Consider the following 17,033-nt stretch of genomic DNA (forward strand, 5'->3'; position numbering starts at 1 on the left):
TGAATAAAACATTTATGTTCAGAAAGGCACCTGAATAGCTGAATAAACTGCATATAAAATAAAATCATGTATACGATTTCCTCAACTGTAATTCCCAGGAGGAAAAACAAGTTCAAAAGATTTTCATCAGTTTAACATTTACACTGCTGAACATTTTTGAGCAATTCAAGATAACACCGACACATATCCAAACCGAATTTTAAAATTAGCAAAAGAAAGAGGCTGGGCATGGTGGGTCACGCCTGTAATCCCAGGACTTTGAGAGGTGAAGGCAGGCAGATCACCTGAGGTCAGGAGTTTGAGACCAGCCTGACCAACATGGAGAAACCCCGTCTCTACTAAAAATATAAAAAATTAGCTGGGCATGGTGGCACATGCCTGTAATCCCAGCTTGCTCAGTATGCTGAGGCAGGAGAATCACTTGAACCCAGGAGGCAGAGGTTGTGGTGAGCCAAGATTGCACCACTGTACTCCAGCCAGGGCAACAAGAATAAAACTATCTCAAAGAAAAAAGGGGGGGAGGGGGCGACCAGAGGGTTAAGGGTATCCTTCAATAACCTTTTACAGTATCTATTCAATAAGCTAACCACAAACTTTAAGTATCAAACTTTTCATTTAAGTGTCAGTACCCCCAAATTCTTAAAACAAAAATTCTAAGAATAAACTATCTTCTTATGCTCAAACAATAAAGAACATAAGTGTACATATTATGCATATTTTAAAAGTTAAAGCTAATAAAATTAAACAGAGCTAAGCTTTGTGAGTTTAACCAATATCTCAAAGATCTAATCAGAAAGAAATGCTGAACCTTAAAATGCGTATCCTATTTTTTTCCATTATCATTATGATAAATAATAAAGCTATTAGCATTTTTGAGAAAATGTTAAAATTTCCTTAAAGTGGTTTTGCTGTTGCTTGGAACTGGATAAAGCCCCACTGTCTAGAAAAGCAAATGGGTATAATCTACTCCTATTTCTACTTTACAAAATATTCCAATCTAAATAATTAAAGGAATAAAAAAGCAAGGAAAAATGAGCCCAAACATTTTCACAAGTGAAAGCCACTAAACATTCTGGTGAATATCCTTCCAAATAATTACTGGGTATGTGTGTTACAATACTGCATGCTTGTACCTAAGTTTCTTAGTATTGCTGGCTGAACAGTAATTCCCACACTAATGACTTAAAATGCCTCCCCTTCCCGACAGCAACATTCACAAAACTCCACTCCCAGCCAAGTTTACAAAAGTAAAACCAAATTTTTCTACCCAGCAATTGCCCTGTTTCACAGTCTCATGTTTTCCCTCATCCTAGTATATCATACTATATCTCACCCTCTCCCTCTCTTAACTTTAGTAAGTTTGTATTTCTTAAAAACCTAAAAAGTAGCCTTAAATCCTCTTCTGGAATAAAACAGTAATCAAGGAAATATACATTAAAATAATCAAAAACCACTTCGCATCTGTAAAACCAGCTATTAAAAAAAAATACTACTTTTCTTAGTTATTATCTTCCTTTTCTTTTTTTCTTCCTTTTCTTATATATTAAAAACTATCGGCCGGGCACAGTGGCTCAAGCCTGTAATCCCAGCACTTTGGGAGGCCGAGGCGGGTGGATCACGAGGTCAAGAGATCGAGACCATTCTGGTCAACATGGTGAAACCCTGTCTCTACTAAAAATATTTTAAAAAATTAGCTGGGCATGGTGGCGAGTGCCTGTAATCCCAGCTACTCAGGAGGCTGAGGCAGGAGAATTGCCTGAACCCAGGAGGCGGAGGTTGCGGTGAGCCGAGATCGCGCCATTGCACTCCAGCCTGGGTAACAAGAGCAAAACTCCGTCTCAAAAAAAAAAAAAAAAAAAACTATCTTCAATGAGTAAGTATTATTTCCATGATGAATACAAGAAATAATTATTTAAGTAGTAAAACTGTATTTTAAATTTTTTGTAAATGCTCTTAAGTTCCTTACATATTTTTAGTGTATAAAATAAGCGTGGAACAGAGGAACATTACAAAAGGAAGAAAGAAATCAAGACACTATAGTTTAATCCTCAAGCTAACATCACGTCATTTCTGCTAGGGAGAAAAATCAAACAAAAAGGGAAACATACAAGAAAACTTAACAAAATATTAGTTGTTCTCCTAAAAAAAATTAAAAATGAAAAAGCCAGATATCATATGGTGGAGTATTACTGGATCACATAATATATCAGAACAAAATTTGAGAACCATGTAGCTGAATTCATTTTTCATCTGGAATTACTGAGATATAGACAGAACATAATTAAAACAAAGGTTTTCTGATGTTCAGTATAACATGGAAGTTTTGCTATGTCTATAAAACTAAGTATATTTCTTATAAAAATGTTACATTTCTGTTAAATATTACCAAGTTAGCTAAGAAAAAATGTTCACTGGGTGGATTTTCAGTCACATGTGCTTCGGGGGCACTTTTTTCCTACACCATTTGTTTTGCTTACATTCTGCATCTCGCTTAGCTTCAACAACTAAGACAAACTTACTAAGATCTTTTCTTTTCTGCTTCTCACAGTACTTTGATTAAAGTCACTGCAAAAGAAAATGAAATATAAAGTAAAACTCTTCTCCAAACAAAACTGTTTAATTTACTAGGCTTAGACATTTCACAAGATACTCGCCCAACAAACCAGATTTTTCTACTAAAAACTAAGAAGCATTTTTTAAAAAGTGAAACCACAATTTACTAATACTTGAATGCTTATAAACAAAATTTCTATCTATCCAAGTTTTAGGAGATTCAGAAGGCAAAAATACCTGGAATATAATTACTCTGTGGCTCAATTCCTGCCGGGAAGTTAGTGTTTTCTGGAATGGAGTGAGTATAGTCATCCAGAGGCGGAAGTTCTGTTAGGATCTCAGTATGTCGGGGCACTAATACTGGAGGCAAAACTGAAAAAGTTCAAGAAATCAAAGTTAACGGCAAAGAGCAAAGGAGAGTGGGGGGACCTTTTTTAGTTTGCAACAAGACGACGACAAAGCAGTTGTAGCTTAATTTTTAAAGTTAGGAACCACCTATTTGACTATATATTTAACTAGTTTATTTAACTAGGTATCTATCAGTTATTGAAAAAATGACAAATCTGACTATGGCTTTAACTTACATAGGCTACTATTCAAATTTCCAAGTTCTAATTTATCTCAAACTTTTGGGAACAATGTGATCCTGGTAACATTATATTACCATAAAAGTTCATATATCCCCACTGGAAAAGTTAACATTGTCTTTATCTGTAAAATCAGATATAGAAAACTTTCACAGCTATTGCTATATTTTTTAATAGTTTCAGGTAGACAACTAACTAAATGAAAGTCTTGTCACAAGCTTTACTAAACAGCTTATATACAAACAATGTCATTAAAGTACTTCTAAAAGCACTCCAAGTGCAAAATGCTTAAAAATAAGTTACTGCAGCAGAGACATGTAGAAGCACATCAGTGTAGCTCTAAGCAGACTGCCAATCTACAGTATTTTCTGGATACATACTTCGATGCCAAATCATATGCTATTCCAAGAAACAGACATATCTTTCCCTGATATGTTTTCCCATTAAAAATTTAAAAAAATAAAAAACATTTTAAATTACCACCAAATAATATGCACAATTTAAGGTAATTTATTAGATTTTTACACTAAAATTTTCCTGGATCACAACAGTACCTAAATATACTTAAGTTCAGGCATTTAATACAAAACCAGGAAAAAAACTTGCAATGTTCCCACCTGGTGTCTCAACTCTCTGATAGTGGTAAGGGTTTACACATACTTCATCCTTTTTAAGATTAAAAGCATATTCGCAGTTTTCAATTGCCTTGAGTTCATGATGACTGTGAAGATCAGGCCAGCGCCATAATCGGCAATATATAACATGTGGCAATCCTTTTCGATGGGATACCTGGAGACGACCATCAAGAGACCTATTGGGAAGCAAGGGAAAAAGAAAGGAGGAAACTTTAGAAAAAAAACTGTTGTCAAATGGAATAATAAATTAGTACATTAAGAGCATAAAGAAAAGAATGACAGCCATTTAGTTAGTTTTAGTGAGAATCAAGAAGAAAAATGTACTATTTAATGGATCTGATAAAAGTATGCAGCAGCACTAGCAAATGTTTCTGATAAATATGTCACATAAATGACTCAAATGCCAATGAAAGGCTAACTACATGGGAAAATTAATTTTTAAAAAAGTATTATGCAGTTATACTGGAAAAACTTTGTCAACTTCTATGTTTAGTCAATCAAACTCATTTTAGAGATGCTTCTAAGGGTATTAATTCTGGAGGTGACTGAACAGTCAAAAAAGGAACTAGTGTGAAGAATGATAAATACCAACAATGATGTGATAGTAACTTCCTCAGACTACTGCAACTCATTACCCAGTTGTGACTGCTTTGAGAACTGAGGTATATTTATATAGTTCACAAATAAATGTGGATGGTAATGAATATGATGAGATGAAATGAACAAATACCATATACGCAAAAAAGAGAATGAAATGATTTTAAAAAGTAACATAAAAATGAGTTAACCTACTGTTAATTGTGATATAAGGGGTTCATTAAATATGTATTTATTAGTAAAAAGATGAGATTTTGATAACAAATTTAGTAAAACTGATCATGTATCTACTTAAAAATTAGCCCAACAACAGATTATAATCTGATCTCAAGCTAAAATAAATAGTTATCAAACTTCTTATTCTTTAGGGGATACAATAAAGAAGATTCAAACTAGAACTGCATTGATTAAAACATCAGCTGAAACATTTAATATATTTTTTATACTGGCAAGCAGATATTTTAAATGCTATGCCTTATTTTACATTAAGGAAACATCCTAGGCAAAATTACACTAAGCAACCCCATATAGGTCTTCCAAAATATAACCCCCCACCCACAAGATCTCTAGGATTCGACAGAGGGCAGAATATTCACCTGGTTTGTTCAGAGAAGCTGTAAAGGCCTGTTGTATCCCACTGATCTATCGTATTTGGTGTACTCAGTCCCCAAATTTCAGAGCAAGTGCTGTGCATAAATTGAAAAACAAAAAATTGATGTGAACATGGAAGCATGGTTATTCAAAATACCATGATGTAAAACATGGAGAATGTACAGAATACTTCCTTCACCCAGAAAATATACAATTGCTTCACTTTTTCACAGGCATTTAGTGCTAGTTACTATATTTTCTATATGAAGGAAGCCAATAAAATGGAACATGTGACTCCAGATAAGTCATGATTATGTTTTTAAAATGTGAACACCAATGCCCTCTAGTTCAATGAATCACACCTATAATGCCCTTTCCAATTTCCTCTATTCAAAAGATCTAAAACCTGTGCCATGAGCTTTACTAACAGTGCTTCATTTTATAATCCAGTTTTTATAAAAAATTATCTAAAAACAGATGTCAACTGATTTTTAATATAGAAAAAAATCTCAATAAAAATAGACATACATTCACAGTTAAGATTTTTAGGTTATTTGTTCAAGATACTTCTAAGTTTTACTGAAAATTACTTTGTTCTCTTATCACTAGAATGGACAAAGAAATAGATTTCAAAATCATTCTAATTTAGTATAGCATCTTAAAATTTTTCTCTCACATTTCTTTCCAGAATATGGGCAGCCCAGAGATAATTCTCCCTTTTTCTCTACTTCTACTTCATGTCAAAGTGACTTCTGGTCAGTGAGAGAAGGGAAGGAGCTTAAAACAAAGTTTTGGAATGGAACTTTTGACAGCCAATGTCTCAGGTACTCAGTTGTACTTTTTAAGCTAGTCAAAAGATAATTTCAGAAAAGTTCATTTCTCGCATATTACAAAATCATCAAAACTTCAATGCGGAGAAAGGAGTATTTCAAAACATCTTTTGAAAATAAATCAAGCAGCTGATAAAATTTCAAATTTTCATGTTAGTGAGCTTAACTGGATCAACATTTCAAAAGGCAATGGTGAGAAGTGCTGGCTTCCTGTGGTGAGGCAACAGAATCACAGGGCATCCTCAGCTTCAGTGCTACAGGTGCTGTCGCATAGCCATCAGGCTGCAGGAACAAGACATGCCTGGCTTTAGGGGCTACAGTGACTGGACAGTTCAAAACAAAACATGTTTGGAAATTTTCCAGCACCTCACTGAAGTGTTTTATAGATTCTCTTGCTTTTTCAGGCTGCAATATTTACCAGACAATAAAAGTCAGAAAACACCAGGTAAATTACAGCTAACTTAGACCTTTGCCTTTTTTCCCAAAGATAAACTGATTTAAAAACCATGACATTGATGACTTAAAAGATTTCTCAAATAACTATTGGAAACATATAGCACAATGTAGTTTAAATCACAATAGAATCAGCTAAATTCTACAGACTTGAGTCTGAGTTTATTAAAGAAATGGTATACAGCAGACTCTTCTTCGAAAATAATTAACAAAAGTGTAGCACAAGAGGCTATTTGCTCTGCTATCAGAACGTTTCACTCAAGTTATTCTGAGACTGACATGAGAACCAGGATCTAAAATAGAGTCTGAAGTTTAAGTTGTACTTTACTTAATCCTTGAAAGGAATCAGAAAAGAATAAACAGTAATTGTGAAGAACTTGCAATCAGTCTAGAGGCAGACAGATCTAGACCACAACCCTAATTCTGCCACTTTCCAACTGCTGTCATAGGGTATATTTAAGCCTCAGTTCCATCATTATCATACCTAACAAAATTGAAAAATGTATTTAAAAACATTAAATTTGCTTCTAACTAGTAAAACCATTGCCTGTTTACATAATAAAAAATATTTTTAAAAATAATCCAATTTATAACAAAACATAGTCCTCTGTATCCAAGGGTTCCACATCCTTGTATTCAACCAACTGTGGATCAAAAAAAGTAAAAATAAATTTTAAAAACTAAAAAATAATGCAACAACTGAAAAATACAAACTTTAAAAGCAGTATGGTATAACAACTATTTACACAGCATTTACATAGTATTACATATTTTGCATAATGCAGAGATGATTTAAAGCAGGAGTCTCCAAGGCCACAGGCCACAGACTGTTACCGGTCCATGGCCTGTGAGGAACCAGGACGCACAGCAGGAGGTGAGCAGCAGGGGAGAGACCATTATCGCCTGAGCCCTGCCTCCTGTAAGATCAGCAGTGGCATTAGATTCTCACAGGAGCGAGAACCCTATTGTGAACTGCGCATGTGAGGGATTTAGGTTGGGCACTCCTTAAGAGAATCTAACGCCTGATAATCTGAAGTGGAACAGTTTCATCCCAAAACCATCACTGCACTGCCATGGTCCGTGGAAAAATTGTCTTTCACAAAACTGACTCCTGGTGCCAAAAAGGTCAGGAACAGCCAACTTTAAGTATGAGAAAATGTGCATAGGTTACATGCAAATACAATGCCATTTTATTTTTAAAATATGTCTCACTGCAGCCTTGACCTCCCAGCCTCAAGTAGTTCTCCCGCATCAGTCTCCTGAGTAGCTGGCGCTACAGGCATGTGTCACCACACTTGGCTAATTTCAGCACTTTGTAGAGTCAAAAGTCTCACTGTGTTGCCAGATATGGTCTTGAATTCCTGGACTCAAGTGATCCTTCCACCTCAGCCTCCAAAACTGCTGGGATTACAGAAGTCAGTCAACATGCCCAGGCTTACAATGCCATTTTATATCACAGACCTGAGCATCCACTAATTCTGGTATCAGTGGGAAATCCCAGAACCAATTCCCCCTAGATAATGAGAGTTGTATAAGCAGCATCTAGATAAATGTAATTATAACTGTGTCAAACTATACAAAGAAACATTTTAAACATAACTAAAGAACACAAAAGTACACTGAGCAAAGAGAAAAACATAGGACCCTAGACAGGGAGATACCATCATAGAGATAATCCTTCTACCAAATTTATACATTTGGTACAATCTCAATAAATTTTTTAAAAATCCAGGTATTAGTCCAAATACTATAATATGCCAAAATAAATAAATATGACCAGAAAAATTCTAACAAAAAATAGTAAAGACTTGCCCTACCAGATTCTGAACCACATTATAAATTCTCAATAATTAAAACAGTATGCAATTAGCAAAATACACAAAACAGAAGGGAGGTTCTACTACCAGTAATGGCAGAGCAGCCTCAGTCAGGCTAACTTTCCTTCAAATAACAATGATAAACTGAACAAAATATAACAATCAACTATCTGAAAACAGTGGAGACAGATCAAAAACAGACAAAAGTTGAAGGGAGGACCACCTGTCAAAGCTGCAAACTGCACTGGATAAGAGCTGCATTTCTGTGGCTGTGTCCCCAAGGGCACTCCCTAGTCACTGCTAGGCAGGGCAACTAGATTCAAACAGAACACTGCAGGGGTTTTTTGTTGTTTTTAGAAAACTGCAGTTTTACTGACCTAGAATCCCTAGAATCAGAGGACACATTTGGGGCTGCCAGAGTTTGAAAAAAGGAGGAAGATATCCTGTAAAGAAAGAGGCACAAGGGAAAAACATCAAAATATGACTGTGAACTCTGCCCAAACTCAACTTTGCTCAAAGATTTTTTTTAAAAGCTACGTAGAGATACAGCAGATGGGTCAATATTAAGATATCCATCTGCCCTAATTCCCTAATGACTGTTGCCTATTTGTTTGGTATCTATTACAGTCACCATTTCAGCAAAAATTTTTTGTAGCAATTGACAAGCTGATCTAAAATGTATATGGAAATACTAAGAATCTGAATAGCAAAACAATCTTGAAAAAGAATTACTGACCCATGGATGAATCTTGGGAATATTCTGATCAAGAGAAGCTGAACATTAAAGCATCTACAGTGCATGACTCCACTATGAAGTTCCAGAAGTGGCAGAACAAATTCAAAGTGAAAAATTTCAAACAGTGGTTGTTTCCAGAAGAACCACTAGGAAAGAGTATGAAAGAACTTTCTGGATGATTGAAATATTCTTTATCTTGAAACAGGTATATGCATTTGTCAAATCTAACTGAACTGAATATATGATTTGTACACTTCACCATATGAAAATTTTACTTGAAAAAAGGAAAAACACAGAACACAAAGTAAAAACCAAAACAGAAAAAGTCCCAACAAAAAATTCATAGGGCAATTTAGCATAAGATGAAGATACCCTATGAATTGATATGGAAAGGTCTCTAAAATATGCTACTCATTCTATTAAAAAAGGACAGGTAGGGCTGGGCACGGTGGCTCACACCTGTAATCCCAGCACTTTGGGAGGCCGAGGTGGGTGGATCACGAGGTCAAGAGATCGAGACCATCCTGGTCAACGTGGTGAAACCCCATCTCTACTAAAAATACAAAAAATTAACTGGGCATGGTGGCGCGTGCCTGTAATCCCAGCTACTCAGGAGGCTAAGGCAGGAGAACTGCCTAAACCCAGGAGGCAGAGGTTGCAGTGAGCCAAGATCGCGTCATTGCACTCCAGCCTGGGTAACAAGAGTGAAACTCCGTCTAAAAAAAAAAAAAAGGACAGGTAAAAAGATCTATAAGTACTTGCTAATATATGCATAAAGACACACATACATCATGAACAGTAGTTACCCGAGATACAGAGTGGGAAGGAAGACGTTCCAATATATGTGTGTGTACATGCATGCTTGTATGTGTATACACACATAAATATGCCTATTTTTGAACTATGTGAATGTATTGCCTTACACCAAAATTTTAAAAATAAAAGAAAATATCACCAGAGAATTAAATGAAAGTCTACGTCTTCTCAATGTTTCTATAAAAAGATATGGTTCTAACCTTACATAACTAAATATCAGAGACACAACAGTTCTGTACTGCCTAATTTAAAGCACAGTTTGAGCATTACTATAAAAGACAAATAATAACATGGCAGCCTGAGCCCTGATCATTCTCTTCTGACACAATGTCCTTTCTGTCTCACATGAACCTTTGGTACCGATTTCCTTACATATGCATTTATGTCAACTGCCCCCTTCTAGCTACCTTTTAACTTTACTACTAGTTCTTTAACATGTCTAGCAAACCAGGTCAATTTTTTAGATGCCTTTTGGTAGGTTTTAATCCAGCAGTTTTAATCACCCACTTGTCCTTAAATATTAATTGTCTAATTACAATGTATTTCCCCACAACACCCTGAGCTTCCAAAGGCCTTTGTGTACCACCCAGAAAACAACATATTTGGTGACCCAGCTGGTATTTTCATAGTACAAAAAGTGGATTATAATATTCCTAGACACATTAACTCATAACATTCTAAATAACACTGGGGAAAAATTACACCTCCCAGGTTTTCAGTTTGTTAATAAGAAGTGCAAGTTATAACTGCAGGTATGGCCAGTTTCTAAATAATATCAAAAGAAACAAACACAGGGAAAATTTGAGAGAAGTAGCACTGATTATAACAACTTTATAAAAAGCCTTTTACACATGCAATAAATTTCTCTAATCTAAGATAATCTACTTTAAAATGCAACATTATTTGTGTAACACTTGAAAAACCTCTTTCAATTTTATGTACAAGGTGCATCCCAAAGTGAAAAAAATGTGCATCTTAGAAACAAGTATTTAATAACAACTGTCTTCATAAGCTCGCTACTTCATATCAAGTACTTTGTAAAATTAAATGGATTATGGACCTCACAGTAACCTGCAAGTTATGGAAAAACAGTATCCATCACCTATGAAATTGATGGTAATCGGAATTGTGGGTTATATAGCTGAGTATAAATTTGTCTTTTGGTTAGCATAAGTTTACACTTTAGTACGTTTCTTTACATTTATATAATACCAAAGGAAGTCCACAAGAAATGTCTGCACATTACTACTCAAATGTGAAAAACATGAAGCTGTACAACAACAAGCTGTTTACAAAGTACTAAGGATAGAAAATAGGTCTGAAAATGTTAAACTAAGACTACTTGTTACGTGAAATCAACAGTATATCCTAAAGAGATTAAGCTGTTATAACAATGACAGCAATATCCCAAACACATTGGCTCAACATTTCCTAAATTTATTTGACCACCTAACTTCAGGATATTCTTAAAATTCTTATGTATGAAAAATATCATGCAAAAATTGTCTCATAAATTCTGCCTGAACAAATTTGATAGTTTACTAATAAATTAATGTCAAATATTACAATATGATGAAATAAGATGTAATAGACCATTAATTAACTACAGTGATGTCCCAGCATCAATTCACAGATGAACAAGTATACATACGTTAGCATCTCTTGCAAAGTCCCAAAGTTCTTTGCATGGAACAGTGTATTAACAACAGATTATCCCTCTATCAACTATGTAATGTTCTTACTTACATATCTAGCTTGAATTTAAAAAGATGTGGGGAGAAGTAAAACAGTTATTAAAGTCATAAATATACTAAGATGGCAACTACATTTGTTGGCATACAGTATACTAATCACTAAACTAACAGGATCACTTGATAGTAAACCTGACAGAAATCCTTATCGAATTTCCTTAGCAACAACTTTTACAATAAGTATCAGTAAAATAAACACATTAAAGATTTTCTTCATCTAAGAATAGGCTGACTTTTGAAAACTGAAGTTAAAATTTAATATCTAGTGTACGATTTACAAATGATACACTTGCCTACATATATACACATCTAAATTAACATTTGGCACTTTGTTCCAACCATCCAGATATTATGTTCATGTCAGTTAATACACTACCTTTTTTGCATTAAGGGTATATATATATATATTCATTCACATCTTTGTTATGAAGAAAGAAAAGAGAAGCAGTGAGAGTTAAGAAAACACTACCAACTTTGGGTAAAAGGGGGCTCGTATCACAGAATCTGGTAACCCTTTAAACCAGTTTAATGTTCCTGCCATTATCTGCAAGATTTACTGCTGCAGTTAGACAACCAACGTCAAAAGTAATAAACCCCATTGTTTTACTAATTTATTTTTCATGATCTTGCCTAAACAGTATATTTATTTAAACAAATAAAAAAGATAACTACCTAAGTTGTCACCCTGCTAAGATTAAAGCATGCCCAACACTCAGTAAAATTAGTTAATAAGTTAGCAGAATAGTATCAACAAAAGGAACTTTACCTGAGACTCCAGCTCTTGATTACGTATCTACTCATTTAATATAGAGTTCTAGGGGAATAATTTGTAACTATGCATCCATAATTATTTCTACTTAAAATAACCCTTTCATTCTAGACTAAAAGTTTAGATTTTAAACAGCTCAGGAATGAAGAGGTAATCATTGTAATAATTTTTTTAGGTCTCCATAATTATAAGTACTATGTGTGCCTGTGTACTTTATCTTCACTACAAATATAATTGAAAGAGACACAAAATAGACTGTAGTATTCAATTACATATGTTTAAATGTCATTTATCTATCACATCACTGAAAACAATGTGACTGCTTTGATTAAACTTAAATTCTTCATCAATGATTACGAATAAACAGCCTTGATGCTGAAGCAGCTGCTGCCGAGTCCGGATCCCACTGCTGTGCGCCCCCGACGCCCGCCCGACATGCATTCCTGGTTCCTTTTGGTTTCAAGTCCAAAATGGCAACTCTCGAGAATCAGCTGATTCATAATCTTCTAAAGGAAGAACAGACCCCCCCAGAATAAGACTACAGTTGTTGGGGTTGGTGCTGTTGGTATGGCCTGTGCTATCAGTATCTTAATGAAGGACTTGGCAGACGAACTTGCTCTTGTTGATGTCATTGAAGACAAACTGAAGGGAGAGATGATGGATCTCCAACATGGCAGCCTTTTCCTTAGAACACCAAAGACTGTCTCTGGCAAAGACTATAATGTAACTGCAAACTCTAAGCTGGTCATTATTACGGCTGGGGCACGTCAGCAAGAGGGAGAAAGCCGTCCTCATCTGGTCCAGCGTAATGTGAACATCTTTAAATTCATCATTCCTAATGTTGTAAAATACAGCCCTGAGGGAGAACTGTGGGGATCGCTCCCGTGTGAGGCCCTTAGGAAATGGGCCTCGCCATACAGTGAGCTTGAGCCTGGACACAGATCCCCGGTTGGGGGAGTCGAGCTGAGGGAAAGCAGGAACCGAGAGAGGGACTATGCTATTCAAAATAATTAACAGACATTACTTTATGGATATGAGGACTTGGGAGGCATTGTGTCCACTTTTGGTTCCTTATGGTTTATTGCTTCATTGTGTTCATTTTGGATGCTTGCTACATTTGTTGTAAAATATTAAGTATTTACACTTGTTAAGTATTTACTGGGCGTAACTTACTTACTGGGTGTAACCTACTTACTGGGCATAACTTACTTAGTGGGCTTTACTTGCTTACCTTGTGACTTAAGCATTTTGATCTGATGTAAACAACATTAAGCAGAAAACTATATAATGGAACCTATTGCAAAAATAAAATTGCTGCTTGGACATAGCCTAAGCCAGTCCTCCAGACCTCACTCTTTTCTTTCTCCTTTTTTTCCACGCACGCTCTCTTCCAGGTTTGGGACCCTCTTGCTGGACAAGATTCCTGGGCTCACGTTCAGTTCACAACACAGCCCGAACTGCAAGTTGCTTATTGTTTCAAATCCAGTGAATATCTTGACCTGTGTGGCTTGGAAAATAAGTGGCTTTCCCAAAAACCGTGTTATTGGAAGTGGTTGCATTCTGGATTCAGACCGATTCCTTTACCTGATGGGGGAAAGGCTGGGAGTTCACCCATTAAGCTGTTACGGGTGGGTCCTTGGGAAACATGGAGATTCCAGTGTGCCTGTGTGGAGTGGAGTGAATGTTGCTGGTGTCTCCCTGAAGACTCTGCACCCGGATTTAGGGACTGATACAAATAAGGAACAGTGGAAAGAGGTTCACAAGCAGGTGGTTGAGAGTGCTTACGAGGTGATCAAACTCAAAGACTACACATCCTGGGCCGCTGGACTCTCTGTGGCAGATTTGGCAGAGACTACAATGAAGAATCCAGGCGGGTGCACCCAATTTCCACCATGATTAAGGGTCTCTATGGAATAAAGGATGATGTCTTCCTTGGTGTTCCTTGCATTTTGGGACAGAATGGCATCTCAGACGTTGTGAAGGTGACTCTGACTCCTGAGGAAGAGGCCCGTTTGAGGAAGAGTGCGGATACACTTTGGGGGATCCAAAAAGAGCTGCAATTTGAAAGTCTTCTGATGTCATAGCATTTCACTGTCTAGGCCACAACAGGATTTTAGCTGGAGGTTGTGCATGTTGTCCTTTTTATCTGATCTGTGATTAAAGCAGTCATATTTTAAGATGGACTGGGAAAAACATCAATTCCAGAAGTTAGAAATAGGAACGGTTTGTAAAGTCCTACAGCTATATTCTGATGCTGGATGGCGGTAACCTTGTGTAGTCCTAAACTGGTTAGTGTGAAATAGTTCTGCCACCTCTGAGGCACCACTGCCAATGCTGCACATGCTGCAGTTGCCCCTTGAGCCAGAGATGTTCATTTGTTATATAACTTCCTGGCTCCTTCACTGAACATGCCTAGTCCAACATTTTTTCCCAGTCGGTCACATCGTGGCATTCAGCGTATAGATCCAATATCACATGTCTTATTCCAAAGGATCTTATTTTGTGAACTATACATATCAGTAGTGTACATTACCATACAATGTAAAAAGATCTACATATAAACAATGCAACCAACTAACCAAGTGTTACACCAACTAAAACCCCCAATAAACCTTGAACAGTGAAAAAAAAATAGAATAACAGCCTTTCACTTGCCTCAGAATCCAGTCTCTTCCCTATATTTTGTTCGCAAAATGTAGACAATCCTGATTGAGAAACGAGTAGGTGCAAAGGATTTTTTAAGTTGCTGCATTATAGATGCAAAAAAACTCTCTCTTGAAAACTTGAGATATTCTTGAAAAATTGAAAATATAAAAGAAATATAGTAAGAAATTTATTTCAAAAAGTTGAATCTTCAGTAGCTAATAAGTGCTCACATTCCATCATAACTAAGGCATAACGGGGCAGTAATTAAATCTGGAGACAGTTTAAGAGGGTTCTTAACTGGCTTAAACCTTAGCTGTGTAGAAAATGTTTTTCAATTTTATTTTGTAGTGAAATAGTAACCATTCAAAAACAGTCACCAAATGTGCATCCCAGGAATCAGTGTTTCATTTTAAGTTTCAAATCAGAACAGAGCATGTCTACATTCCAGATAACTGAGCTGTACACAGCTCACCATTCCTCAAGAAGGAAGCCAGACTGGAGATTCCCAGGCAGAAAAGCACCATGAATTTTAACACTGCTGTTTTAGCCAGCGCAGTGGGTTGCTAAGATTCCAGCTCTGGGAATCAACAAGCTGGATGTCCACTCAGAGACCTAATTTTAAAGTTGGTAATTACAAAGATGACAGGTGGATAAATTTACAATGATGGGAAGAAACTAGCATAAAAAGGCTGAGAATACCCAAAATCAGAGTGCCTCTCCCTCTACAGAGGATCACAGTTCCTCATCCACAAGGGAACAAGGTCTGATGGAGAACGAGTGCATTCCATTAACAGAATTAGGCTTCAGAAGGTGGATATAAAAAACTTCTGAGTTAAAAGAATATGTTCTAGCCCAATGTAAAGAAACTAAGAACTGTGAAAAAAGGTTTGATGAAATCCTATCAAGAATAGACAATCTAGAGAGGAATATAAGTGAATTAATGGAAGTGAAGAATATAATACGAGAATGCCACGAAGTATGCACAGGTTTTAACAGTCGAATTGATCAAGCAGAAAAAAGGATATCAGAGGTCAAAGACCAATTTAATGAAATGAAATGAGAAGACAAGATTAGACAAGAAAGAGTAAAAAGGAATGAACAAAGTCTCCAAGAAATATGGGACTATGTGAAAAGACCTAATTTACATTTGATAGGTGTACCTGAATGTCATGAAGAGAATGAATCCAAGCTGGAAAATATACTTCAGGATATTATTCAGGAAAACTTTCCTAACCTAGTAAGGCAGGACAATACTCAACTCCAGGTAATGAGAGTTACCTGGTAGAGAAAACCACAAAGATATTCCTCAAGTAGAGCAACCCCAAGGCATATAATCGTTAGATTCACCAGGGTTGAAATAAAGGAGAAAATTCTAAGGGCAGCTAGAGAGAAAGGTCAGGTTACCCATAAAGGGAAGCCTATCAGACTCACAGCAGATCTCTCAGCAGAAACCCTACAAACTAGAAGGGGTGGGGGGGTCAATATTCAATATCCTCAAGGAAAAGAATTTTCAACCCAGAATCTCATATCCAGCCAAACTAAGCTTCATAAATGAAGGAAAAATAAAAGTTTTCGTGAACAAGCAAGCACTCAGAGATTTCATCACCACCAAGCTTGCTGTACAAGAGCTTCTGAAAGAAGCACTATACACAGAAAGGAAGAACCACTATCGGTCATCCCAAAAACTTACCAAAAGGTAAAGAGTATCTCCGTAATGAAGAATCTATTATCAACTGATGGGCAAAATAGCCAGCGAGCATTAAACAACAACATTAAACTCACAAATATCAATATTAATCCTAAATTTTTAAATGGATTAAATGCCCCAATCAAAGACACAGACAGGCAAATTGAATAAAAAGTCAAAACCCATCAGTACGCTGTATCCAGATCCATCTCATAAGCAAGGACACACAAAGACTCAAAACAAAGGATTGGTGGAAGACTTATCAATCAAATGGAGAGCAAAAAAAAAAAAAAAAACAGGAGTTGTAACTTTTGTCTCTGACAAAATACACTTTAATAGTAACAAAGCCTAAAAGAAACAAAGGACATTACATAATGATAAAAGGATCAGTGCAACAACAGGAGTCAATGATCACAAATATATATGCATCCAATATAGGAACACCCAGATACATAAGACAAGTTCTTAATCACTTTTAGAGAGACTTGGACTCCCGCACAATAATAGCGGGAGACTTTGACACCACATTGTTAATATTCGACGGATCAACGAGATAGAAAATTAA

The 17,033-nt window shown here is 36.1% G+C and overlaps 1 protein-coding gene and 1 pseudogene across 10 annotated transcripts in view; one reads left to right on the forward strand and one right to left on the reverse strand.

The window, feature by feature from the left end:
* Window positions 1-17,033, reverse strand: part of SMAD2 (SMAD family member 2) — a 99,993-nt gene that overhangs the window by 33,206 nt on the left and 49,754 nt on the right. For 6 of the 10 annotated variants that reach the window (XM_035270986.3, XM_035270982.3, XM_035270984.3 and 3 more), the window contains 3 exons: window positions 4,969-5,058; window positions 3,758-3,951; window positions 2,791-2,925 (listed from right to left, as the gene is read on the reverse strand). In XM_035270986.3, the coding sequence (XP_035126877.1) occupies window positions 2,791-2,925; window positions 3,758-3,951; window positions 4,969-5,058 (419 nt within the window). The remainder of the gene's footprint in view (window positions 1-2,790; window positions 2,926-3,757; window positions 3,952-4,968; window positions 5,059-17,033) is intronic. The other 4 variants (XM_035270988.3, XM_078346934.1, XM_078346935.1 and 1 more) reach the window with 1 other exon arrangement.
* LOC100397445 (L-lactate dehydrogenase A chain-like) lies at window positions 12,570-14,579 on the forward strand (annotated as a pseudogene).

This window comes from Callithrix jacchus, chromosome 13 (assembly GCF_049354715.1).
Source record: "Callithrix jacchus isolate 240 chromosome 13, calJac240_pri, whole genome shotgun sequence".
Lineage (NCBI taxonomy): Eukaryota > Metazoa > Chordata > Mammalia > Primates > Cebidae > Callithrix > Callithrix jacchus.